The following is a 24,314-nucleotide window of genomic DNA, read 5'->3' on the forward strand; positions in this document are numbered from 1 at the left end:
GCACGGGCGGCTAGCGCTCCGACCTGCGCCTGCGCACACGGGGTGGGGTCCCGGCCGCGCCTGCGCCGGAGGAGCGGGTGCGGAGCGCGCGGGTTCGGATCCCAGTCGGCCCCGGCGTTCGCTGCCGCCGCGCCGCCATGTGCGCGGTGCTCTGCCGGCCCAAGGCCGTCCGGATCCGGGCCTTGCACAGCTCACAGAAGTTCGGTGTGGCGGCGCGGAGCCGCGAGGAACTGCTGCGCAAGGGCTGCCTCCGTTTCCAGGTCCGCCGCGGGGGTCGCGCGGGCTCCGGAGCGCGGGCGCGGCGTGCGGGCGTGGGGGCGCGCGGCGGGCCGGGGCGGGGTCACGCGGGGTCACCCGCCACCGCCGGTCCTCCGCGTCCCCCGGGCGTGTAGACGGCGCCGTGGGCGGGGGGCGGGGGCGGCGTGCGGCGGCTGCGGCGCGGCCCGAGCGCGGCCCCCCCCGGTCCCCGGCCCCCCGGCCCCGCACCGGCTCGGCTTTCTCCCGCCCGCGAGGAGCGCCCCCGGGCGCGCCCCGGGCAGAGGCCTGCACCCCTTCCTACCCGCCGACCGCGGTCGCGTCCAGGCCCACCCCGTCAGCCCCCTGTCCTCCCCAGCTCCCGGTGTCCGGCTCCCGGCTGTGCCTGTACGAGGACGGCGCGGAGGTGACCGAAGACTACTTCCCCAGCCTCGTCGACGACTCCGAGCTCCTGCTGCTCACCGCAGGCCAGACCTGGCAGGGCTGTGAGTTCCCAAAGCGGGGAGAGGCAGCGGGTTGGACGTCCTGGGGGCTTCAGCAATGCAGATGGAGATGGGTGAATCTAAGAGAGGAAGCCAGCCACCAGTTAGAGCTGGAGCCCAGTAGTTCAGGTTTTTGTCTTTGTTTTTCAACAGTGCCCAGGGCTAAGGTTGGCTGCTGTCGTGCTGGGTGCTTGCTTTGGCAGGTGGTTCTTTTAAGGGTGTCTGTATAGGAGCCCCCCCGCCCCCATGGGAAATCTTTCAGAACCAGCTCAACTGCAAGTTCTGCACCTCGTATGCCCTTCCTTCCTCTGGGAGGGACATTGGGTGCTTGCGCAAAGGGGATGTTGCTGCAGGAGGTGGATCTGGGGACACGGGAAGGACTAGAAGCTCCGACAGATGGGGAAGTCACCTGGTGAGGGACTGAGAGAGGGGAACTGAAGAGTGGTGCTCTGCGTGGCCACAGGCTGAGGACTCGGCTGTCGGAAGTGACACTCGACTGGCGTGCATTCTGAGTGGGTTTCAAGCACCTATTCTTGTGGGGCCTCTAAGAAGCAGGCACTCGGGCTGGCCCTGTAGAGGTGGAGTCTAGACCAAAGAGCTGACGGGGCCATGGGGAATGGATGTTTCCTTTCATTCCCTGGTTCCTGGTGGTGTTTGGACAGAGCAGGACCAGGTGCTCTCTCCCTAACCATCCATCTCCATCTCTGTCTTCTCTACTTTATCATCCTCCCTCTCCTGAGGCCACTCATCCTTTCCTGCATAGATTTTTTTAGGTTTAAAAAATGGTGATAAGTTTGCAGAATGTTGCCAAGATAGCTGGAATGCTCTGCGTACCTTACCTGTTTCTCCCCAAGTTTCACCTGACATAATTGTAGTAGTGTAGTCTCAAAACCAGGAAGCAGACAGCCATGGGGCGTATGGCTTGCTCTGTGCCAGTCATAGAACCAGCACTGCAGGCAAGGTGTGAGGTTCTCCCGCCCCCTGCCCTCCTGGATACCACCCTGTTATAACCCTGGTGATCCCTGCCGACTCCTGGTGTGTCCGCAGTCTCTTTGTTTGTTTCTGGAATGTGAGGTTAGTGGACTGAAGCAGTCTGTGACCTGAGATAGGCTACTCTACTCAGCCAGCCGGTCACCCATACTTCATTGCTTTTCCTTGGCAGCTTGCTCATACCACTTAGCTTTCCATTTACCTGCCGAGAGATGCTTTGGGTCTTCTCAATTTTCAGCTACTACCAGTGGTTTTCAATTTCTCTGGGAAAAAGGGATAGGAATCCAGTGCTGGGTCATAAGTGAATGTTTAGCTTATTTTTTCTTTCTTTTTTTAAAAAAAAGTTTATACTTTTTTATTTAACATTATTTCCAAACAGACCACCTATCAAGGAACATTTCCCTCCCCTTCCATTTATGTAGACATTTTATGCGGTCAAACAGACAATTCCTTAAAGGCCATTACTTGTGTTTACATAATTACTCTACATACATATGTTTAGTTTTTAAAGACATAGAGATGTCCAGTCTTCACACTTTTATTTAGTATTATACTGGAGGTCCACTGCAAGGATAATTAAGAGAAAGAAATGAGGTATTCAGACTGGAAAGAAGTAAAACTCTACTTGCAGATGATACAAATGCTCAGGAGTCCACTAAAAATCATTAAAACTAATAGTTGAGTTTAACAAGTTGCTAGATCAACACAGAGCTAATTTATTTCTGTGCATAAACAGCAATCTGAAAATGAAATCAACTCAATTTATAATAGCATCAAGAAGAATAACACAAATGTGACTAAAAAAGAAGTGTAGAAGTTAGGCTGAAGGCTACAAAGGACCGTTGAAGGAAATTTAAGATCTGAGTCTGGTGATGCTTGTCTGTGAGTCTAGCGTATGAGGCAGGAGAGCCACAAGTTCCATTGAAATAAAACATCCCAGGTTCATGGGTCAGAAAAGTAACATTGGGGCTGGGGATATGGCCTAGTGGCAAGAGTGCCTGCCTCATATATGTGAGGCCCTGGGTTCGATTCCCCAGCACCACATATGCAGAAAATGGCCAGAAGTGGCGCTGTGGCTCAACTGGCAGAGTGCTAGCCTTGAGCAAAATGAAGCCAGGGACAGTGCTCAGGCCCTGAGTCCAAGGCCCAGGACTGGCAAAAAAAAAAAAAAAGTAACATTGGTGCAGCGTTCCCCACACTAACTGAGCCCATGAGGTGCGTGGGGCTGAGTTCTCAGATCCTCACCCACACTGGCGTGTTGCAGAGAGTGGGTACAGAGGTTCCTCTCTGGGTCCTGACTTGCATTCACTGACACATCATGTCTTTAGATGCTTATTCTCCATTCGGATGTCTTCCCTAGAGGACTATTTACACAGATCCTCTACCCATTTTGAACTTGGTTATCTTTTTCCTAGAGAGTACAAGAGTCTCTTGGATTTGTGTGCCCAGGCTAACTTTGATACACAATCTTCAGATCTTAGCCTCCTAGGAAGCTAAGATTACAGGTGGGAGCTACCAACACCTGCTGTCTATGAACTCAGAACCTGGGAGCTATTACTTAGCTTTTTCACTCAGTGTTGGTGCTCTACCACATGTGCCACAATTCCAGTTCTGACTTTTTGGTGGTTTATTGGAAGTAAGAATCTCATGGAATTTCCTGCTTGGGCTGGCTTTGAACTGTGATCCTCAGATCTTAGCTTCCTGAGTAACTAGTATTGCAGACGTGAGCCACACTACCTGGCATGACTATAGTAATTCTTTTCTTTTTGCCAGTCCTGGGCCTTGGACTCGGGGCCTGAGCACTGTCCCTGGCTTCTCTTTGCTCAAGGCTAGCACTCTGCCACTTGAGACACAGCGCCCCTTCTGGGCGTTTCCTATATAAGTGCACTCTTGCCACTAGGCCGTATTCCCAGCCCAGTAATTCTTGATAGGGTTTTGATCATGGATCCACTTGCATCTGTTCTTATTCTGTTACAGTTGTGAGGTTAGTTTTTACTTTTGATGGAGGTCCATAGGGCCCTGGTTTCACTGGATATGAAGTGCCTTCTGGGGAGAGCACACTACCGTTGGAGGTGTGGAGCGGCTCCCAGGAGAGCGGGAAGAAGGGGTGGAAGGCCAAAGGAGGGGCGGGTGTGCCTGGGTGGTGCTGGGGTACGCTAGGTGCTCCCCCTGACGGGGGGTGGCAAGAGCAGCCGAGTTGGGGTCCCCTGGCAGGGCTGGTGCGGTAGAATGTCAGTCTTGCAGTCCTGGGGGCTGAGTGGGCAGGCCCTCTGCTCCTGGCCTCTCTGCTGAGTGAGGTTCTGTGTGTTTCCTGCTGGTGGCAGATGTGAGTGACCTGGGCCGCTTCCTCAGCGTCTTCCAGGAGCCACACTCTGCGGTCATCGAGGCGGCCCGGCAGCTGCTGGCCGGCGAGCAGGCCCCGCTGCGGCAGAGGCTGCTGGCCGACCTGCTGCACAACGCCAGCCAGAACATCGATGCCGAGACCCGGGAGCAGGACTCTCCCTGGTTTGAAGGTGGGTGGTGGGGGTGGTCAGGGAAGGGCTTCCTCAGCAGTAGCCCTGGAGAAACGGAGTCCGCGCAGGTCCCCTCAGCTTCTCAACGGGTCCGGCCTTAGGGAGGTCAGGACAGATGCTCATGGACAGCCCAGGCTGTGGGGCCTGAGCCAGAGAGGACTTGAGGGTGGGGGAAAACCCCCTGGGTGCCTCTGGCTGGTCTTGATATTATTATTTACAAAATTGTGGCAATGCAGGAAACATCAGATTTAGCAATTTTACCTTTTTTTTTGGTGGTAGTGAACTTAGGAGACTGGGTCTATGCTTCCTCTAGAGAACTGGCCCTTGTCATCCCCTGCCTGTTTCCCGAGGTGGTTTGCTTTTGCATTGGGTTTAAGTGTCTTCTTCTGGTTTACTTTGCTCATGTAAAACACTTTTGTTGGCTTGATTCCAACACCTTGTGTGGTTCGGGCCTATGTGAGCTTTGTGCTGGCTGCATTCAGGGCTGCTGGTCTTTGAGACGAGAGTCCACCAGCAATCCTCCGCTCTCCAGTAAAGGCTCAACGTTTGGCCTCTTTTTTTTTTTTTTTTTGGCCAGTCCTGGGGCTTGGACTCAGGGCCTGAGCACTATCCCTGGTTTCTTTTTGCTCAAGGCTAGCACTCTGCCACTTGAGCCGCAGCGCCACTTCTGGCCATTTTCTGTATATGTGGTGCTGGGGAATCGAACCCAGGGCCTCATGTATACGAGGCAGGCACTCTTGCCACTAGGCCATATCCCCAGCCCCGAGCGTTTGGCCTCTTAAGTGGTGACTTCTCTATTTCTTGTGACTGAGTTTCCTTACAACAGTAGTGGGGCTTGAACTCAGAGCCTCCCCCTTGCTAGGCAGGCGCTCTACCACGTGAGCCATGGGGGAGCATGGCTTCTAGGCCACCCTTGCGGTGGTTATTTTTTATTTTTTTGGCCAGTCCTGGGCCTTGGACTCAGGGCCTGAGCACTGTTTCTGGCTTCCTTTTTGCTCAAGGCTAGCACTTTGCCACTTGAGCCACAGTGCCACTTCTGGCCGTTTTCTGTATATGTGGTGCTGGGGAATCGAACCCAGGGCCTCATGTATACGAGGCAAGCTCTCTCGCCACTAGGCCATATCCCCAGCCCCTCGGTGGTTATTTTTTAGATAAGGTCTTAGTTTGGGGCCAGGGCAAGCCTTGGGCTGCAGTCCACCTACCTGTGCCTACTCTGAAGCTAGTCTTGTAGATGTGCACCCCCACACGTGGCTTCTTGAGATGGGGTCTTGCTGACGTTTTGCCTAGGCCGGCTTCAAACCTGGATCCTCCCACTGTCTGTCTTCCGAGTAGATGGGACTGCCCAGCCTCCTAACCTCGTACAACTCTGTGTTGTCAGTGACCCAAATAAAATGTGGTATGCTGCTTTCATAAAATGACAAAATGACAAAAAATTGAAAAAGCCCGTACATGTTTAGTAGAGTTTAAAGTCTGGTTAGCAGGATCTCCTTGGGCGATTGCGTCAGCACTGAGTATGCAGTTACGCGGCCCAGGGCTACCAAATCTGTCAGAGATAAGAGGCTCCTGGATTTGTCTGCCTGGTCTGACTTTGAACCTAGATTCTCAGATTCCACCCTCCTGAGTAGCAAGGATTGTAGGTGGGAGCCATCGCTATCTCCTGCTCCTTATCTCCCTCTTAGGTGGAGTCATACAGCTGTTTCTGTTCTTATGTGGAGTCATACAGCTGTTTCCGCTTGGTGACGGCTTGTCCTGTAGCAGGCTGTCCTCAGGTTCAGCGACGTCCTGTCAGATCACCCATCCTTATTAAAGTCCATGCTCTGTTGCTGAAAAGAGCACACTTCATCATTTAGTATCCCAAGGACACCGGGGTTGCTTGTGTGGAGGGCCTGGGGACCTGGGAGGCTGTAGCCCCCTGGGCAAGAAAGGCTGGAGGGGAGAAGCCGGGAGTATTTGAGATGCTCCAGCGCAAACCCCACATAGACCCTGCATGTCCCAGTCAGGTGCTTCTCCAAATGAGGCAGCCTGACCCTGTGTTGGGCTCCCTGTCCCCACCCAGGCTGCCCCGTGGGCTCAAGGGGTCTCCCTCCCTTGTAGGCTTGGAATCCCGATTCAGGAATAAGTCTGGCTACCTGAGGCACAGCTGTGAGAGCCGGATCCGAGGCTACCTGAGAGAGGTAAGCTCCTGTCATGGCCAGGTCTTCTGGGTGGGTTCTGCGCCCAGGGCGGGTGGCATTTGGTGTGTTGCCACCCCTGCTGGTGTGTTCTTTGTGGCTGCTGACCGCAGCCTGCACAGGGCTGTGACGCCGTAGCCTCTGCCGGCTGCCTCAGCAGCTCCAGAATCTGGGCCGCGTCCTGACTGTGGCTGGGAAGCCCTGGGCTGCGCATTGCGTCCCATTACAGAGGCTTCCTGGCCCGTGAAGGTCTTGGTGGGCCTGCTGGCAGCCCGTTCTGATGGGAACCAACTCCAAGTAGGGAGCCTCCTTGTCCTCTCTGATCCTCCTGCCTCTGCCTCCCAAGTGCTGGGATTACAGGCATGCACCTCCAAGCTCAGACGGGTCTCTTTTCATTCTTGTCAGCCTCATGGGCAGCATTGTTGCTCACTCAGGTGCTCTAGAGGTTTCTCAGGATGGGATAAGTGAGCAGTGGCCAGACTTTCAGACCACATGACTGTCGTTAGAGTCTGGACCCCGGGCCAGAGGGACAGAGTTCCTGAGGGCCATGAATGGGAGGCAACTGTGGACTTCGGGGCTCGGCAGTGTCCTCTGGCCCTTCCAGGTGAGCACTTACGTCTCGGTGCTGGGTGGCAAAGCACAAGAGGAATACAGGCGGATCCTGGATGCCATGAGCCAGCAGCTTAAAGCTATGAAGTACCATGGCAGCTACTTCGACCGCAGAGCCCCGGCTGAAGGCCGACTCTGCACGCCGGAAGGCTGGTTCTCCTGCCAGGTGAGCTGGGATTGCAGGTGTGCCCACCATGCTTTTTAGGGACTAACCCCACCGGGTCTGCCACCCAGCAAGCCCACCTGTGGGTGGTAGTGGGTAGTGAGGGCCTCGCTTCTCCTTCCCTGTCCTTGGTCCTTGCAGGGCCCTTTTGACCTGGATGGCTGCAGGTCCAAGCACTCCATCAACCCCTACGGCAGCAGGGAGAGCCGAATCCTCTTCAGCACGTGGAACCTGGATCACGTGTAAGTGCGTGTGGGCCTGGATTTGCAGGAGCCTTGTCGCTGAGACGCAGTTCTCTGAGCCTGTCCTTACTGAGGGAGTGTGACTGTCTTGCCGTGTCGGGGCTCAAGACCCCCTCTCTCCTCTTCACCCAGGGAGATGATAAATCCCAAATTGTGAAAAAACACTCGGCTTTACCCCCCCCCCCCCCCGTGTCCGGAGTAGACGCAGGAAAGAGATTTCGGGGAGCCGGTTTGGGATGTTCCACCAGTCTCAAAGAGCTTTAATCAGGGAGAGGTTTTATAACGGTAATGGCGGGCAGGAAGGGGAGGGACTAAGTGAATATTAACGATTAACGATTGGCTAGATGGGCTGTCCCTCAGGTGATATCATGGAACTTCCTCTATGGGCGGAGACCACAGCCCCCCAAGGACCGGGCCTCCGCCATTACCCACATGGCCGAGCCGAGAGGCGGGGCTGCTTTGCTTCTCTTCCGGCCGAACCCGGAAGATGGGAGTGGCTAGCTTTTACACTGTCCCAGGGCTGGGGGAAGGGCGGCGTCTTGGGAGCTCTCGTCCCCCTTCCCTCATCAAGGCCAAAACTGAATCCCCAACATCGCGGGCAGTCATTGGTGCTGCCTTTGTGGTTCTGGTTGGAAGCCCTGGTGTGTGTGGGAAAGGGGTGGCTGGACAGAGGCTCTTTTGTCGCTGTCCAGTGCTTGGTGCTGACCTGTCCCTCCTTGCTCTCCATTGCCTGCCTGTGCCTTGCTCAGAGCTCAGGGTCCGGCCCCTGGCTGCCCAGTGCAGGGCTGTCAGTGGCTCTGTGCTGCATGTCGGAGTGGAAGAGCAGGAAGGGGAGCTCTGGCAGTGACAGCATGGGGTGGGGGGTGTTCTTCAGGGGGATGCTCTCAGCTGTGAGCTCATGCTGAGATAGCACAGGGTGGAGACTTCTTGGTCAGTGTGGTCTTTGCTGGTAGATTTTTGTTTTTGAATTCCATGGCCTGTGCTTGCTCGGCTTAGTTGCTGGCTGACAGTATACCAGGGAACACTTCTGAGGCAGGATAGATTGGGGAAAGCCAGGAATGCACAAACTCAGGTTAAAGCAAATACAGGACAATGATCTTCACCCATCAACTTTCCTTGAGATTAAGGAACTAAAGTTGTTTTATGGGGAAATAAGGCAGGATAGACTAGGGAAAATAAGGCATGGTTAACGCAGCCAGGAATTTAGAAACTGTGTATTTAGAAATACAGAATCATTGTCTTCTTTGTTTTAATACTTGTACTACTTTATATGCTGTAGTATTAGCATAAGGAGAAAAAAAGCGCAAGAGCAGCTTTATCCATCTGACCTTGTCTGCTGGCCCAAAACAATTAGCATGCTCAGAAAACTGAGAGAGGACATCATAAAACAATTAGCATGCTCAGAAAACTGAGAGAGGACATCATAAAAAAGACACATATTCTGGAGAAGCAAATACTTGGAAAAATGGCTTATCCCAGCACAAAGTGCTCACTTCAGAGGATAAACTCTATGGTAGGATGTGTTCTTTATCTCAAGGGTAGACACCAGTTTGAAAATACCATGGCAGAATGTATTGTTTCCTAGAAGGGATGCCCAAAGATAATGGTCATATATTTAAAGTACAGGTCAGTCTCAGAGACCTGAGCCCGAGCGGGAAAGGTAAACACCTGTCTGTATAACTTGAAGTCACACCCTGCCTTTATCATGTAAGTGCCCTTGATGTCAAAGAGCTCCGAGTCTCTTCCTCTGAGAGCACCCGCACTCTCTGAGAGTGGGCCTCTGCCCTTCCGCTCGCCTGTCCTCTTGTCTGCTTGCCTACTTAGTTCTGCCAAGTTTTCACACCATTATGACTTGTCCAGAAATTCTTATTCTGTGCTTGAAGTCAAGGACTCTAAGTAAAGAGTCCCAGCTTTTAGCAGGAAACTTCATAAACATCACAAGCTGGGGACACTTGCAGTTTAGCTTTTTGTTGTTTATTTTTGGAGATGAGATCTTAGTCTTCTTTGCCCAGGTTGACTTCATCTCTGCCTCCATATTCGCTGGGATTACAGGCATAGTCCTTGGGTACCCGGCACGTGATTCTCCTGTTAGTCACCACCTTTTGTCTCTTAACTGGGGCTTTGTCTTAACCTTGCCTTGAAATGTTAACTCTGTGGGTCACTTAGTTCCACATCTGGCTACAGTAGCCATTCAGTAAATATTTCTTGACTTGTGTTGCATGAATAAATATTACTTACCTATTATTCTATTCTATTCTGAGTTTCCTTTCCATGTTTCCTTCTCACGTGTCATTTGTTTTTGGTCTCTGTGCTTTCTGTTGATGAGCTCTGGTTTCTTTTTCAATCTGCCCTTTGGCGTCTGGAAGCAAGCACTCGGTGTGTTCTTTTAGCTGTGTCCCTACTATCGGTGGTGTGGAAAGTCGGCATGGCTGCCTTCCTCATTCTTCCTCATGTTTCTGAGGGCTGTTGTCCCGCCTGGTTTCAATCCTGCACGGAAGGCTTGCATTTACCCTCCGCAGTGTCACCTGCTTCTCTGCTCCTAGGCGCTTCCTGTGGCTCACTTCCTTTGGAGGGCAGGTGAGGGGTGGTGGCTGCCTGGACTGCTCCGGGCTCCCAGGCCTTTGTCCTCCTTCACTGCTGTCCTCGGCCATCCGCTTCTGTTGGCCATCTGAGTTTCTGTGTTTCTAGTGGTAGTTTTAGGACTGTTTGTTTTTCTTCAAAAGTAATGCACACGCAGGCATGGGTCTTCCTTTCCGTTCTGATGGGGGCTTGTGTTCTCTGTTCTGTGGCAGGTGTTCTTTGGGTTGGAGAATCCCTGCAAAGCTTCTCCAGGCTCTCGTGGGCGTGGCTGGCCTGATCCTGTCCTCCCCTCCACCTTCTCGCTCTGTACTGCTCCTCCCTCCTGGCTGACTCGTGGCGTGGACTGCATTGGGTCCCTGGCTTGACACTGAGACTTCCCCAGTGTGATGTACGTGGGAGATTCCTTGGGAGGTACTGAAGGTATGTGGTCAGCAGGTGGGGCTAATCCAGCAGAGCTTCCTACAAGGGGAAGGAGGCTCTCCCGCTTTGGCCCGCTGCCCTGGGCGGGCAGACAGCATGGCAAGCTGGCCACCTGCGAATCAGGAGGCGGGCTGACCTGTCCAGACCATGCTGTACCTTTAACTTGGACTGCAGGCTTTACGCCCCCCCCCCTCAACCTGCACATGCATTTTAGTTTGGTGTGAGACCAGGACTCGGAACTTGGTATCTCCTAGTTTCATTCATGGGCTGGTGCTCTGCCACCTGAACTGCACCCAGCTCCTTCCCAGACGTTTACCTGTGGCAGCATGGAGCCAGCACTCCCTGTGTGCTTGGTGGTGCTCTGGCCTCAGTATCCTCGCTCTGTCCACTGTTTATTTCCTATTTGGCAGAATCCTTTTTGGATTCTTTTAAAAATAAGCCTGTTTTGCAAGGCCAGCCCTGCAGGGGTCCCTGCGCCCCGGGTGCTCTCCCGACCAGTGGGAGAGGCGAGGAAGCGTGCCCCGCTGAGGGTAAGCCCAGAATAGGTAACGAGCCACGAGTTGCTCGCACGCAGCCCAACCTAACCTTTCTGCCACGGTTAGTCGACTCGGGAGAAGTTCAAGACTGCTCTCTGTTTATTGGCGCGAACCCGATCTTAAGTCTGGGCAATGGCAGCAGGAAGAGGAAGGGTGTAGTGTACCTAGCCAGGTTACGATTGGCGGTCAGAGCTGTCAGTCAAGGGTGGAAGGCCCTGGGACCTCCCTAAGGGGCGTCCTAAGTCTACGTCACTACTAGCAGGACTGCCCCCAGGTTACTGCCGGCCGCCATCTTGCTGCACTTGGTCTTAAGGCTGGGAGGCGTGGCCAGCTAGAGCCGCCTTTCCCGTTCTGGACCCGGAAGGCAGGCGGGGCTAGCTGGGATCCCTCTTCGGGTTCCGGTGTAAACAAACACGCCCAGGGGCAGGTGGGGCTCTTCAGGGCCTCACTCCCGGGAGGCGGCACAACAGCCACACACTTCCGGGGCGCGAACAGGCGGGGCCAGTCGGTGCGCCCCCATATCTCCCCCTTTTTCGTTTTTAATAAGCAGGTGGATGTCCTACTCGAGAATGCGCTTGTCTTAGGTTGTTTCCCCCTTGAGGAATCTTACCCATCTTTGGCTGACCATCCTAGCTCTTCGGGCCATGCTACCTGCGAGGCTTGCCAGCCCCAGCCAAGGAACTCGGAGGGGAGGGGTCTGCACTTAAGAGGAGGCCCTGCTATTTCTGCCTCACGCCTGTACACTCCGGCAGACTGCACATCCTGGAAGGGGCCATGACCAACGTCATAGGGTTCCCAAATGGCTAAAAGCAGCATAATGCTGCCAGACCACCATTGACTGGACAGCTCTGACTCATTGCTTAAGAACTAGGGTGTCGGGGTTTTTAGCTCCCCCCTCCCCCGTGCTCCCCCGACGTGCGGGAGAGACAGGGAAGGCACGCCTCGACCCAGACGACCCAAGAAAGGAAAGGGCTGGCAGACTGCCCACACCCAGCCCTCCCTCACTGGAGGACAATCAGACGGCCTGGGAGTCAAGTCAGTGCAAGATCTCGTTTATTGGGGAAGTTTGTGCCACTAATATAAGGCACAGGAGCCAATCAGGTCTAAGATCGGCAGGAAGGGGCGGGGTGAGCTGTCCATCAAGGGCGGAAGAGCCGGGGCGTCACAGCCCATAGAACCGCCTCCGGATTATCACCAAAGACACTTGCAGCAGCTGCGCGCTGTTGTTAGGCGCCGCCATCTTAGCCATACGTTGCCCCAAGACTGAGAAACAGGTGTGTTGGGCTATACTGATTGTGGGGGGATAGCCCTACACGCTTTTCCCGCCGGCCGGAGGCCAGAGCGTGTTCCGGTTGAGACTAAGCCGAGATGGGGTAGAGCAGGCGAAACCACCTGTCCCAAAGCCCCCCTTACATTTAAGAGCAGACACTGGACACGGAGATTTTGGGGAGCTGTCTGGCGAACTTCCGTTTATTCAGGGGGAGTGTAATTGCATTTATCACAGTGATGACGTCGGGAAGGAGAGGGACTCGGGGCGCCTAACTAGGTACTAGCGATTGGCTGACCTGGGCTGTTTGTCAATAGTGGCACCTTAGGACCGCCTCCACGGGCTGACGTCATACCCCAATAGAACCGCCCCTGGGCCCCCGGCGGCACCATCTTGGAGGCAGACACATGGATCCAAGACGGGAGGCGGGGCTGGTCCACAACTACTCCTTCCGGTTCAGGACCCGGAAGGAGGCAGGAGTGGTTTCCAGCCATGTGGCCCCAGGGCGGGAGAAGAGACAGGACTCTCGGGACTGCCCCCTTAAAGGTACAGCCAGAGCCCAACACAGGTGGGGCCAGCTAGTTGACTTCCAGGTGTGCCCCACACTAGGGGAAGCCTATTTGCCCTAGCATGGGTCAGGTGTAAATACAGAGGCAATATAAGCACAGAGGCAAATGCAAACACAGGCAAATATGAACACAAAGGTCATGCATGGGAGGTCTCTCCCATGAGGGGGAGAGGGTAAGGGAGCCACCCATCTGGCTCAGTCCAGGGAAGGTTGGAGTTTAGTCCGTCTCCGCGCTGCTCAAGGTGGGCAGGCAGCGCCATCCCCATCTCTGGCAGTGAGGTAGAAGCAGGTCCAGGCCTTGGTGGTTCTGGAGGTCCACAGCAGCCAGGGTGCTAGCAACTTAATTCAGGTAGTTAGTAAACAGTTTATCATAAACATTGGAGCAAGGTGTAAAAACTCTCAATGCCTATTCCCCCCGCCCAACGGGAATCCCCAAGCTCAGCAGCAGGGGAAGGGCAAAAGGGAAACAACAGTGCAATACTCCATTCCGGTTTTTTGGCAAAGCTGTAGGCGATATCACCACAGCAAAACATTGCGCCATAAAAGACGGTAAGGTAGAGTCCAGAAAGCAAGCAGCAAGCAGGGCTGGGCACTGGAAGGAAGGGAGGCTGGCTGTCGCCATTGTCGTCCACCGCTGACACACACAGACAGGTTTCCCGTGGTTCCAGGGAGGAGCAGCCTTTCTCTCAACCGAGAAAAACGAGTGCTCAGTAAACTCAGAGGATACTTAAGGGCAATGCACAAAAACATTCTCTCCAAAGAGGAATTTGGTTAGTAGCACAGATGGCGGAAAGCAGGGAGAAAAACCATGCATTAAGACCTTGTTGCTGTTTAAAAACAACCCTGGAATCCCCCAACTTGTCAGACCTGTGGTGAAGCAGGAGCGAAAGCAAGTAATTTTAAAACCATGATGCCAGTTTTTACATGTTTTACCAACAGACAGACGGACAGACATGCAGACAGACAGTTGTGCACAGTTTTGAGCACGCTTAGGAATATTGGGAATATTTGTCTTTTTTGGCCAGTACTGGGGCTTGAACTTAGGGTCTGGGTGCTGTCCGTGAGCTTTGTGCTCCAAGCTAGCTCCCTACCACAGCCACAGCTCCACTTCTGGCTTTTTGGTGTCTCGTGGACTTTCCTGCCCAGGCTGGCTCTGAGCCACCATCTTCAGATCTCAGTCTCCTGAGCAGCGTGGGTTACAGGCGTGAGCCACTGGTGCCTGGCTGGGAATGACCCATTCCCCCCCTCCCCCCTGTATTTTCAGCACTTAAACAATGTCCACAAATCAAGGTTTAAATGGCAAGATAACATTGCTTACATGGGGCTTTGCTGAGTAGTCCTGGCTTGCAAACAGCCACGTGAGGCTCTGTGATTCCCTGGTGTTCCTGCCACCTGGCTCTTCTGTGATGTCCCCAGTGGGCCTCCCGTAGTGAGGCCTTCCCACGTGAAGCTCTGGGCTGATAGGAAACGTGCCCAGCGCCCTGTGGTCAGGGGCACCGTGCCCACAGAGGGACAGTCTCCAACCCGGCTTTGCAGGATAGAGAAGAAGCGCACCATCGTGCCCGCCCTGGCGGAAGCGGTCCAGGAGCAGGGTGGACGGGAGGTGGACTGGGAGTACTTCTACGGCCTGCTCTTCACCATGGAGAACCTGAAGCTAGTGCACATCGCCTGCCACAAGAAAACCATCCACAAACTCCAGTGTGACCCCAGCAGGATCTACAGAGCCAGGACTGGGCCTAAGAGGCGCCGGCAGCCTGCTCGGAAACGGCAGTGAGGCCGGGCCCTGCGTGCAGTGCGCAGGACGCGTGCATACCTGTGACTGGTGCTATTTTTTTTTTTTAATCACTTCAGTAGTTCCTGGAAAAACACTTAGAAGTCTTTCCTTCAGTCCAGTCCAGTTCTCAGCCTGTTTCCCACACCCTCCGACAGCCTAACTTCCAGGGGCAGCTCGGGGGTGCACGTGTAGTGGGCAGGCCAGCGGTCTGGAGCTCGGGGCCTTCTCTCTGCTACAGCCGCGCTGCGTGCCTCGTGCGTGGCCTCAGCATCCCTGAGCACCAGGGCTGAGCGTGCTGCACGGCCTGAGGCCTCTGTTCTCTGCTGCTCCCTGCTCCACTGCTAGATGGCTCACAATAGCAGCGTGGCAGAAATGTCCCAGATCTCTCAGTGGGAGTAGCTGTGTGGCATTGCATCGAGCCATGCAGAGTCCTCTTTTTATAGGTAAGTGGGGTGGGTGTATTTAATTTTGTGATTCAGTCACGAACATGCTTATAAAGCAAAGCTGTAGCAGTTTTACGCGTTGGTGAGACAGTGTTTCTTATGGTTCTTGGAAACAGAGCTGTGAAGTGCTCCAGTCCTGGCTGAGAGTCTGCTTTAGTTTTTTTTTTCTTGTCGGGGCGCTTTAGCTCAAGGCTAGCACGCTACCATTTGAGCCACAGCACCACGTCCTGCTTTAGAGTTTTTGGCAGTCCTGGGGTTTGAACTCAGGGCTGTGTGTTTGCTAGGCGGTGCTCGACCACAGGGCCCGCGGTCCCTTGGCTCTGGTAAGTGTTGCTGTGTGCAGAGGCAGTCCTGAGGAGCATGCCATGTGAACAGCGCTCATTCTGGGAGCTGGGCAGGGGTGGGATCCAATTCTAAATTACTGGTTTCCTACATCATGTACTGTATCATACCTGAACTATTTTTTTTTAAAGAAACGTGTCATAACATTTCATTGTTTTTAAAGCCATACATTTTTATGATGCTTGCATTTTTGTATTCATCATGTAATCAGAAAAATAAAGTGTTTCCAAAACAGACATATGTGAGTTTTGCACTCACTGAATGGTAAACATCAGGATGGAGGCAGAGGTTGGAGGTTGACTGGTTGCTGAGTCCTGCTTCTCCGAAACACCGACGCCTCAGAGCCAGCAGCTGGTGGAGCCTTTAAAAGTCCCGCTGCCCCTGCTGTCCAGTCCAGCCTCTCCTTCCCTCTCAAACACCAACCCCAGAGCCACGCCCCTCCCCCCAGGTGCTCCTGCTGCTTCCTCCCTGCTAAGGAGCCCTGGGGAAGGAAGGTCTCTCACCCCTCCTCCTCCCCGAGGCGTGACCAACCTGTGCAGAAAGAGCGAGCTTTGGGCCCTCAGCTGGGAGGGGCAGGGGGTTACAGGTGCCAGGTATGGCACGAGTGGGTAGTTTGGGCATGCCTATGTTGCAGGCCTGTGCCTGAGTCTGTGAGCCAGCATGCACACTTACACACACACACATGTACACGCACACACACACTGATTTTCAGAGGAGCAGTCTCCACACCCCGGCTTGAGAGTCGCCCTGGGCAGCTTGGTCCTTGACTACACTTGTTCCCTTGCACCCCAGCTGAGGGATGCGGAGAAGCAGCCCCCCTGGGGTCCCCACCGCGGAGCCACAGGACTCCCTGGCCAGGCCTTGGAGGCCACGCTGCTTCCAGAGGACAGAGCCCGCTCTTCCAGCTAGGCTTTAGGATGTGGCATACCCAGCATGCTCTAGGGTCACTCGAGTACTGCAAGCAAGGGAGGCTCACAGGAGCAGGGAGGTCCTCAGAGGCCTGTCCTGCAGTGGTATGGGTTGTGGGGGGCACTACTTTGGCCGGCAGTGGGGTATCAGCAGGAAGGTCCGCACAAGGCACCCCAAGCCTAATGGCTGGCCTTAGCAGTATACCCAAGACCCCAGCAGCGCTGAGCTTCCTGGCTGGCTGGGGGAGAGGGCGGTGTCCCTGCAGCTGCCTGGGGACACCGGAAGCTCGTGCTTGGCCTCACCAGGCCCTGGGCCCGCTTCCTGCTGCCTACTGTGTTCACGGTTTGCTGTGTCCTGTGACTAGGTGAATGGGTCCCAGGTCTGTCCTGGCCTGGGTCCCAGGAAAGCACACACACCTGTTAAAGGCTGGCACACAACCCAGGCAGGGCAGTGCAGTGCTCGCGGCCGGGGAGTTTTTTGTCTCTAGGCTTGGTTCTGTGAGTTGCCACACTGACATCGGAGCTGTCTGAGCCCGCACCACTTCGCTTCCTGTCCCCTAGCTGCAACCACCGGCCCCTGCCTATGTTTTTTTTTTTTTTTTTTGGCCAGTCCTGGGGCTTGGACTCAGGGCCTGAGCACTGTCCCTGGCTTCATTTTGCTCAAGGCTAGCACTCTGCCACTTGAGCCACAGCGCCACTTTCAGCTTTTCCTGTGTATGTGGTGCTGAGAAATTGAACCCAGGGCTTCACGTATGTGAGGTGAGCACTTTACCACTAGGCCATATTCCCAGCCCCCCTGTGCTGTTTTCATTGGACATTTGTGTTTCTATGGGACCTTGACAGTGACCAGGGGTTTGGGTCTGTTGTCTCAACACTAGGAGCGTCCACATGGGACCCACTGACAAACATGGCTTCCTGGGGTTGCCATGGGGACAGGAGGCCCCGATCGCTGCCCTGGCCACACCTGTGAGCACAGGCTGGACGGCCAGAGGGCAGGCGGCCCCCAGAGGCACTGAGCTCCTCTTACCCCTTTGCCAGGTGTCTTTTCTGGAGGCATAGTGGGGTTCAGCGTCTCAGAGCTGCATGCCGAGTTCCACTTACAGGACTGCCGGAGTTGACAAAGTTCTCTACTCAGAGGAGCAGTCACCTCACTCACAGGCACTGTAACTTACTGTACTTCACGGGAGGACTTGACAAGCAACAGCTTCAAGTCATCGCTCCTCAGTCAATTGGTTATAGGATTATTCGGAGCAGATGAAGGTCCCACTTGAGGGGACGATGACTGCAGAGAAATTCACCCGCGGGGGGGCCGGCGTTTTCAGTATTACCGTGTGAACTCAGGGCTTGTGCTTGCTAGGCAGGTGCTCTACCACTTGAGTCATGCCCCAGCCCCTTTGCCTTGGGCCTGGACCACGGTCCTCCCATTACACTTCCCAAGTAACTGGAATGATATATGACAAGCACGTGCCACCACATCCAGCTTTTTTGCTGGTTGAGGTGGGGTCTCCACCTCTTGAGTAGCCAGGGTTACGGGTGTGAGCCAGGCAGCTGGCCTGAGGACAGGTTTTGAGCCGTGAGAGCAGGGGGCTTCTGCCTCCAGAGCACGCGGACACGGTGCTCCCACTTGATGTGGGTGTGAGCCACATCCGGCGCTGGAGGACAGCTGGAGCCAGCAGCGATGGCCAAGGCACAGGGAAGCTGCTGCCACGCCTGCAAAGCGGCGCGTGCCCCTCCCGTGTGCCCCTCCCGTGTGCCGGGCGGGCTTTGTAGCTGGCTCTCGCTTACCTGGGACCCAGGCTCCTACCTCTTGCACAGCTGGTGTCAGGAAGGGGTCTGCTCGCCCATCCTCTCGCTGGCAAGCATGTCCCCCAGGGCTCCGCAAAGTGAGGAGGGGGCTGGGGAACCTCTGCGAGGAGGGGGTGGGGAGGTCCGAACGCCTGGAAGCACCGCACCGGAACCCGCCCCAGGGCCTCACCTAAGAGCTGGCTGCGGCCCACCACGGGACTCAAACACCGGAGAATGGAAGGAAGTAGGTCTTAGGGGGTCTAAATCTTCATTAAGAGGATTTTCAAAATAGACTTTATTTCTTCCCCATATATATCTCGCAAAAAGTTTTCAAGGCAAATAGAAGCTTCACATTCAGAAGAGTCTTCTAAGAACCGGCTTTAACTTGGTCTTAAGAATGATCAGATCTTGATAACAGAAGTTTGTACACTGTCAGAGCTCGAGTGAAGCTCGCCTTCCCTGGCCGCCCAGCCCCGCGCTCACCCCGTGGGGAAACCTCGGGCGCCCTGCGTGTGCGCTGCACTTTTATGCACCAATGTTCCAGTTCCATCAAGAACACATGGTCTTGCAGATACATTTTATAAAAATGTTACAAATTCCTAAGTCATGGAATTGTCAACCACAGAGTATGCCGAGAAGTCACTGCTGCGCTCCCTGCATTTCTACTTCGTCCTCGTCCTCGTCGTCTTTGGCTCTGAAATGCATTTTCCTGAATTCTCGCCTGCTCATTGAAGGGCAAGATGAAGAAGCTGGTGGCAGGTCCTTAGAGGGGAAAGAAAGCTGACTTCAGTCCTAAGTGACACTGCACAGGCACTAACTCCGCAACCCAACACGGCTGGCCCTGGATCACACATGGCCTGGCAGCCTGGCAGGCGGCCTCTCAGACATGGAAACCATCACTCGAGTACTCGGCCTTTGACACGAGACATGCTCCAAACAGGAAGTGTGGCCGTCTCCAACCCGCAGATCGATGTCCCTAACCCTGCCGTGGGGTTCAGCGTGGGGGGACTCGGGGGCTGGGTAAGTACCTTCAGTTAGCATCGTCTCTTGTGCCACCGTCGCTAGCTCGCGTTTAACTCTGCAGGTACTCTCTGCTGAATGATGGCCTGCGCAGCCCTGGGTGGGAGGGGCCTTACCTGCATAAGCTCAACGTTCCCGAAGAACCGGCTCACTGGCATGGGCTGATTACTGTCTTCATCCAGAAGCACGCTGTTGTCCATCTGCAGCGGCGGTGCCCGCGCCTCCTCCGCCTCGCCTGCGGCCCTGGCCTGCCTGCCTGGTCCGCCACTGGACTCCTCCGCCGCCGCGCCGGCCCCGTCTTCAGTCTTTGCGGAGTGCGTGTCACTCGCTGCTCGGCCTGGGCTGGGGACGGGAGCCGCAGCTTCCGGCTGGGGGGGCGCCGCGCCGCCTTCCGCACACTGGCTCTCTCCAGGGGCCTTGGGGGCCACTTTAGGCAAAGCACCGTCACTTTTAGGCACTGGTTTCTGCAACTCTGCCTTCACCAGATGGCCTTTGTCGTACTTGAACTTTTTGGAAGATCTTCTGTCCAGGGCCTTGTGCGACGGGGTAATCTGCCAAGGGGGAGAGAAGGAACCCACCATGGAGGCACGGCAGACGCCGCTGCCCAGGCGGTTCCTGTCCTCACGCCTCACACACAGGAGCTACAACATCATCTCTGACCTCTGTCTGCCACCAAACCACTCCAGAGACACTGACACTCAGTCCTCCCGGGGCTGGGGTTTCTTGACTGTCATTTAAAATTCTAGTCATATGGAGGCACAAGTATTTGCTTTTGTCACCAGAGAAGACCTGTCACGTTGTTAGTGCTCTGCAAACACTTGTGAAACTGCCTTGGATGAAACGTGACAGCAGCTCCACAGGCGAAGGGTGGTAGCGGCGGTGGGTCCTCAGCCGTGTCCCAGGTCCTGGCTGGGACAGACAAGCAGGCCCAGCTACCAAGTATAGTGATGAGACTGGTCTAGCTCAAGCACTACACCACACTTCATGGCAGACTGTGAAAGGCCTTCATCCCATCCCTGAGCTTCTCAGAGCCTTTGGGTTAGTCCAGGCACCTCTAAATCCTAGCTATTCAGGAGGCTGAAATGTGAGGATCACAGTTTGAAGCCAGCCTAGACAGGGAAGTCTGTAAGACTTCCATCTCCAATTAACCACCACAAAGTTGGAAATGGAGTTGTAGCTTAAGTGGTAGAGTGATAGCTTTGAGCAAAAAAGCTAAGGGACAGTGTATAGGCCCTGATTTCAAGCGCCAGTACACACACACACACACACACACACACACAGCCTTTGGGGTGAAGCAGTGTGGTGAAGACCTCTAACACCTTCACAGGGGCACAACTGGCCAGCCTGTCTCTGACCCTCACGCGCGCCCCAGGGGGCTATGCCTGGGAAGCGGCCTGGACTGCGGAGTGGATCGCTGCAAGCAGGGACAGCGCTGCCACGGGTCCTCTGCAACGTCCCCTCTAGTGCAGGAGCAACACTGATGTATTTCATGCCACACTTTTTGGAGTGACAACTGTGGAAAATGGGTCCCCAGCCAGGACCCTGGCATTCTCCAGGGGACCAGGCTCACCAGACATGCTGTCTTGGCAGACTTGGAGCCAACGACGTCCTGGGCAGAGGCCAAGCTGGCGGCAGAGCAACTCCGGGCTCTCAGGCGTGCTGAAGACCGCACTCCACCTGTGAGCTAGACAAGACCACAGCTCAGAGAACGTTCCCAAAGGAGCACACACAGCTGCCAACTTCCCAGATCAGGAGAAGGGCTCCTGGAGACCACCCCATGCCCCCAACCTCACCATCTTCATGGAAAGGTAGTGACATCCTCAAAGCTCCCATCCAGACCCATCTCTTCTGGGTGACATACAGGGTTTGGGGGCTTAGAACCATCTATCCCCTTGTCCCTATTCCTAGAAACCAGTGTCTGCATGTTAACCAGCCTGAACTCACCTCAAAGTGGTGACAATAAGCAGTACATACATGCCCTTTCTTAGATGCCTTTCAAACTTTTATATGGTGATAAGGTTGGCAGAAGCTAACAAGAAACAGCAGAACCCTTCTCTGAGAGTCCATCCTAGTTTAAAGCATGTAGCTTCCATATTATTATTATAATTATTGTGTTGGGGACTGAACCCAAGGCAGTGGTCTGACATTGAGCTCAAGTGACAGCCTAACGCCTGCCTCAGAAATTGCAATGTCGGGGCTGGGGATATGGCCTAATGGCAAGAGTGCCTGCCTCGTATACATGAGGCCCTGGGTTCAATTCCCCAGCACCACATATACAGAAAACGGCTAGAAGTGGCGCTGTGGCTCAAGTGGCAGAATGCTAGCCTTGAGCAAAAGGAAGCCAGGGACAATGCTCAGGCCCTGAGTCCAAGCGCCAGGACTGGCAAAAAAAAAAAAAAAAAAAGAAAAGAAATTGCAATGTCAACAACCTGTCTACTTATCCTGAATGCAAGGGAACTGTCTCCAAGACTACAGAGCACTACCACACTGACCCTAAAAACCAGCACAACCCTGCTCCTAGCTCCAATCAGTGCAACTCTGTCCCTGACTACAGAGCAGTGAAGAAAAATGGAGATCCTCAGAAACACTGACACTACTACATGCACAAACATATGTAAAGGGACAAGAGAAGAGAGAGAGGAAGCAGAAAATATACCCAAAGAAATACTGAAAACAGCTCTCTATACATCTTGGTACAGAACTTCGGGTAAGACATATCCACAGATGGACAGATCTTTGTTAAAGTTTTGGAAAGCCGAAGATAAGGGTAAAACCTTGGAAGCATGAGGAGGAGAGGAACTCCGCTCTACGGGGAGTGGTGGTGGGAAGAATCTCAGATGAACCACTGGCTTATCAGCAGAAACAGCGGAGGCCAGACACAATACTCAAATATAACCAAAGCACTCAGAAAACAAACTACCAGCCCCAAATCCAATACCCGGGGAAAGTACCTGTCAGAGATAAAGGTGGAAACAAATTCTAAATGGACAAAAGCTGAGAACTTGACATACACATTCCTCCTTTTGTCTCCTAATTGACTTAAAAGAAGTGGTACACAGCAATGTGCATATAGCATATACAGAAACACCACATTTACAAATAACAAAACTGTGGATAAGAGCAAAGCCTTACTGGACTGAAGAAGTCACTGCAGATGATAACACGCCATAATACTGTGTAGTTGGGTACTGATATGAATAGATATGATGTACAAATCACATGAAAAGTGGGTCTAGGGAGAAAAGCCACTAATATTTCTGCATCTCACTGGGATTAAGCTCCTACAACTCTGAAGTTGATGTGGTTAAAATGCATACGATGAAACAGTTTCCCCGAAAACATGCACGGGTCACACGTTAGTAAAATGTTAAAGCGGTTCACTTATGCAGAGGAGGAACACGGGAACTATGTAGGGCGCCCAGAAAACTAGGAAATACGCTACTCAATCAACAAGCCTGAATGTAAATGGGTTAAACAATTCAGCCAAAGGGCAGAGGCTGTCTGGGGGTGGTGGCGGTGGTGTGTTTAAAGATCCAGCTAAGGTCGACGGGAGCCACACTAGGGTGGAAGGCCAGAAGGCAGGCGGGAAGTGGCGAACTCCCGTGACCCCACGGGACCCCAGCACTCCCGAGGTGGCGGCGGGGAGAAGGCAAGCGTGAGGCCCGTCCTCCAGGCCAGCCGGCCGGCCAGGGGCCCGTGCCTTCTCACGCCCGTCCGTCGGACATGACCGTGCCCGGGCCGAGGTCAGCAGGCCCCCGGCAGACCTCCGGGCGCTGGGCCACCCCCACTCCCGGGGAGCGATCTGGGGCGAGCCCCCGGCCCAGGGCGTAGGGGCTGGGGGCTCCCACCCCCAGGGCCCGGCCCGGGGCGAGGCTGGGAGCGGCCCCGCCCCCGGGGCAGGCGTCCCGGCCGGCCGGCGGGAGCCCGGCGCACGGCCCGTCGTCCGTCGGTCGGTCGGTCGGTCGGTCGGTCGGTCGTTCGGCCCCTCCCTCACCTTCCTGCTCCTCATGAGTGCGCGCCGCGCCGCCGTCCCGCCCCGGCCCCAACGCTTCCCGGCCGAGCGCCGGCCCCGCGGACCCGAGCCCGCGCCGCGGCGGCGTCTGACGTCACCGCGGGACGGCCAATCACAGCGCGGCACGTGACCCAACAAAGCCGTTCTTCACGTAAGCGGGCGGGCGGGCGCGCGGCGCGGCTCCCAGGGCCCGGGAGCCCGACGCCGCCGGAACCGGAAGTCAGGCGGGCCGTCGGCCATGTGGGTGAGGGGCGGTTCCCACCGGGTCTCCGCGGCCGCCATGTCTGGGAGGGGTGGCCCGGCCCCCTCGGCGGGGCGCGGGGACGGGGCGCGGGGACGGGGCGCGTCCGCTCGCCGCCGCCAGCCAGCCGGGCTTCCGCAGCCTCCCCTTGTCTCGGGAGGGCCCGGGGCCCCGCACTGCAGCTCCCGTGGGTTCGAATCACACCCCAAGCCCGTGTCCGGGCCACGCGGGAGGCCCGGCCCGGCGGGGCTTCCGTGCCCGCCCCAGGCCTCCTGAGCACGCTTCCCGCAGAGGTGGGAGCCCCCGCCTTTCCCCCCCATGGTCAATGTGGCCCACCTCCGGGAATGGGAGGCGCCCCCCCCACACCCGCCCGGCCCCGAGGCCCTTTCACCGAAGCGGGGCCCTGGCCAGGCCTGTGGGAAAGCACCTCTGCGTCCTCAGGCAGACTCTTCTGGAATTTGGCAGTTGAAGGCGTTTGCAGACAGACACACAAGCAGACAGGCAGACAAGACACACAAGCAGACAGGCAGACAGACACACACAAGCAGACAGGCAGACAGACACACAAGCAGACAGGCAGACAGACACACACAAGCAGACAGGCAGACAGACACACAAGCAGACAGGCAGACACACACAAGCAGACAGATGGACAGACACACAAGCAGACAGACACACACACAAGCAGACAGGCAGACAGACACACACAAGCAGACAGGCAGACAGACACACAAGCAGACAGGCAGACAGACATACAAGCAGACAGGCAGACAGACACACACAAGCAGACAGGCAGACACACACAAGCAGACAGGCAGACAGACACACACACAAGCAGACAGGCAGACAGACACACAAGCAGACAGGCAGACAGACACACACAAGCAGACAGGCAGACAGACACACAAGCAGACAGGCGGACAGACACACAAGCAGACAGATGGACAGACACACAAGCAGACAGGCGGACAGACACACACAAGCAGACAGGCA

At 55.2% G+C, this 24,314-nt stretch overlaps 2 protein-coding genes across 2 annotated transcripts; one reads left to right on the forward strand and one right to left on the reverse strand.

The window, feature by feature from the left end:
• The first annotated feature begins 137 nt into the window (after positions 1 to 137).
• LOC125354499 (DNA fragmentation factor subunit beta-like) lies at positions 138 to 15,178 on the forward strand. Its single transcript, XM_048350124.1, has 7 exons — positions 138 to 260; positions 614 to 740; positions 4,052 to 4,240; positions 6,335 to 6,414; positions 7,016 to 7,186; positions 7,325 to 7,425; positions 14,333 to 15,178. The coding sequence occupies exons 1-7, from the start codon at positions 138 to 140 to the stop codon at positions 14,568 to 14,570; spliced, it is 1,029 nt and encodes a 342-aa protein (XP_048206081.1). The 3' UTR covers positions 14,571 to 15,178.
• Positions 15,179 to 18,300: 3,122 nt separating this feature from the next.
• On the reverse strand, positions 18,301 to 23,153 carry LOC125354501 (UPF0688 protein C1orf174-like). Its single transcript, XM_048350126.1, has 4 exons — positions 23,063 to 23,153; positions 20,639 to 20,752; positions 19,185 to 19,619; positions 18,301 to 18,810 (listed from the first exon to the last, which is right to left on the reverse strand). Exons 1-4 carry the CDS (start codon positions 23,075 to 23,077, stop codon positions 18,688 to 18,690), a joined length of 687 nt encoding a protein of 228 aa, XP_048206083.1. The 5' UTR covers positions 23,078 to 23,153; the 3' UTR covers positions 18,301 to 18,687.
• Positions 23,154 to 24,314: the final 1,161 nt, after the last annotated feature.

The sequence above is a fragment of the Perognathus longimembris genome, chromosome 7 (genome assembly GCF_023159225.1).
Source record: "Perognathus longimembris pacificus isolate PPM17 chromosome 7, ASM2315922v1, whole genome shotgun sequence".
Lineage (NCBI taxonomy): Eukaryota > Metazoa > Chordata > Mammalia > Rodentia > Heteromyidae > Perognathus > Perognathus longimembris.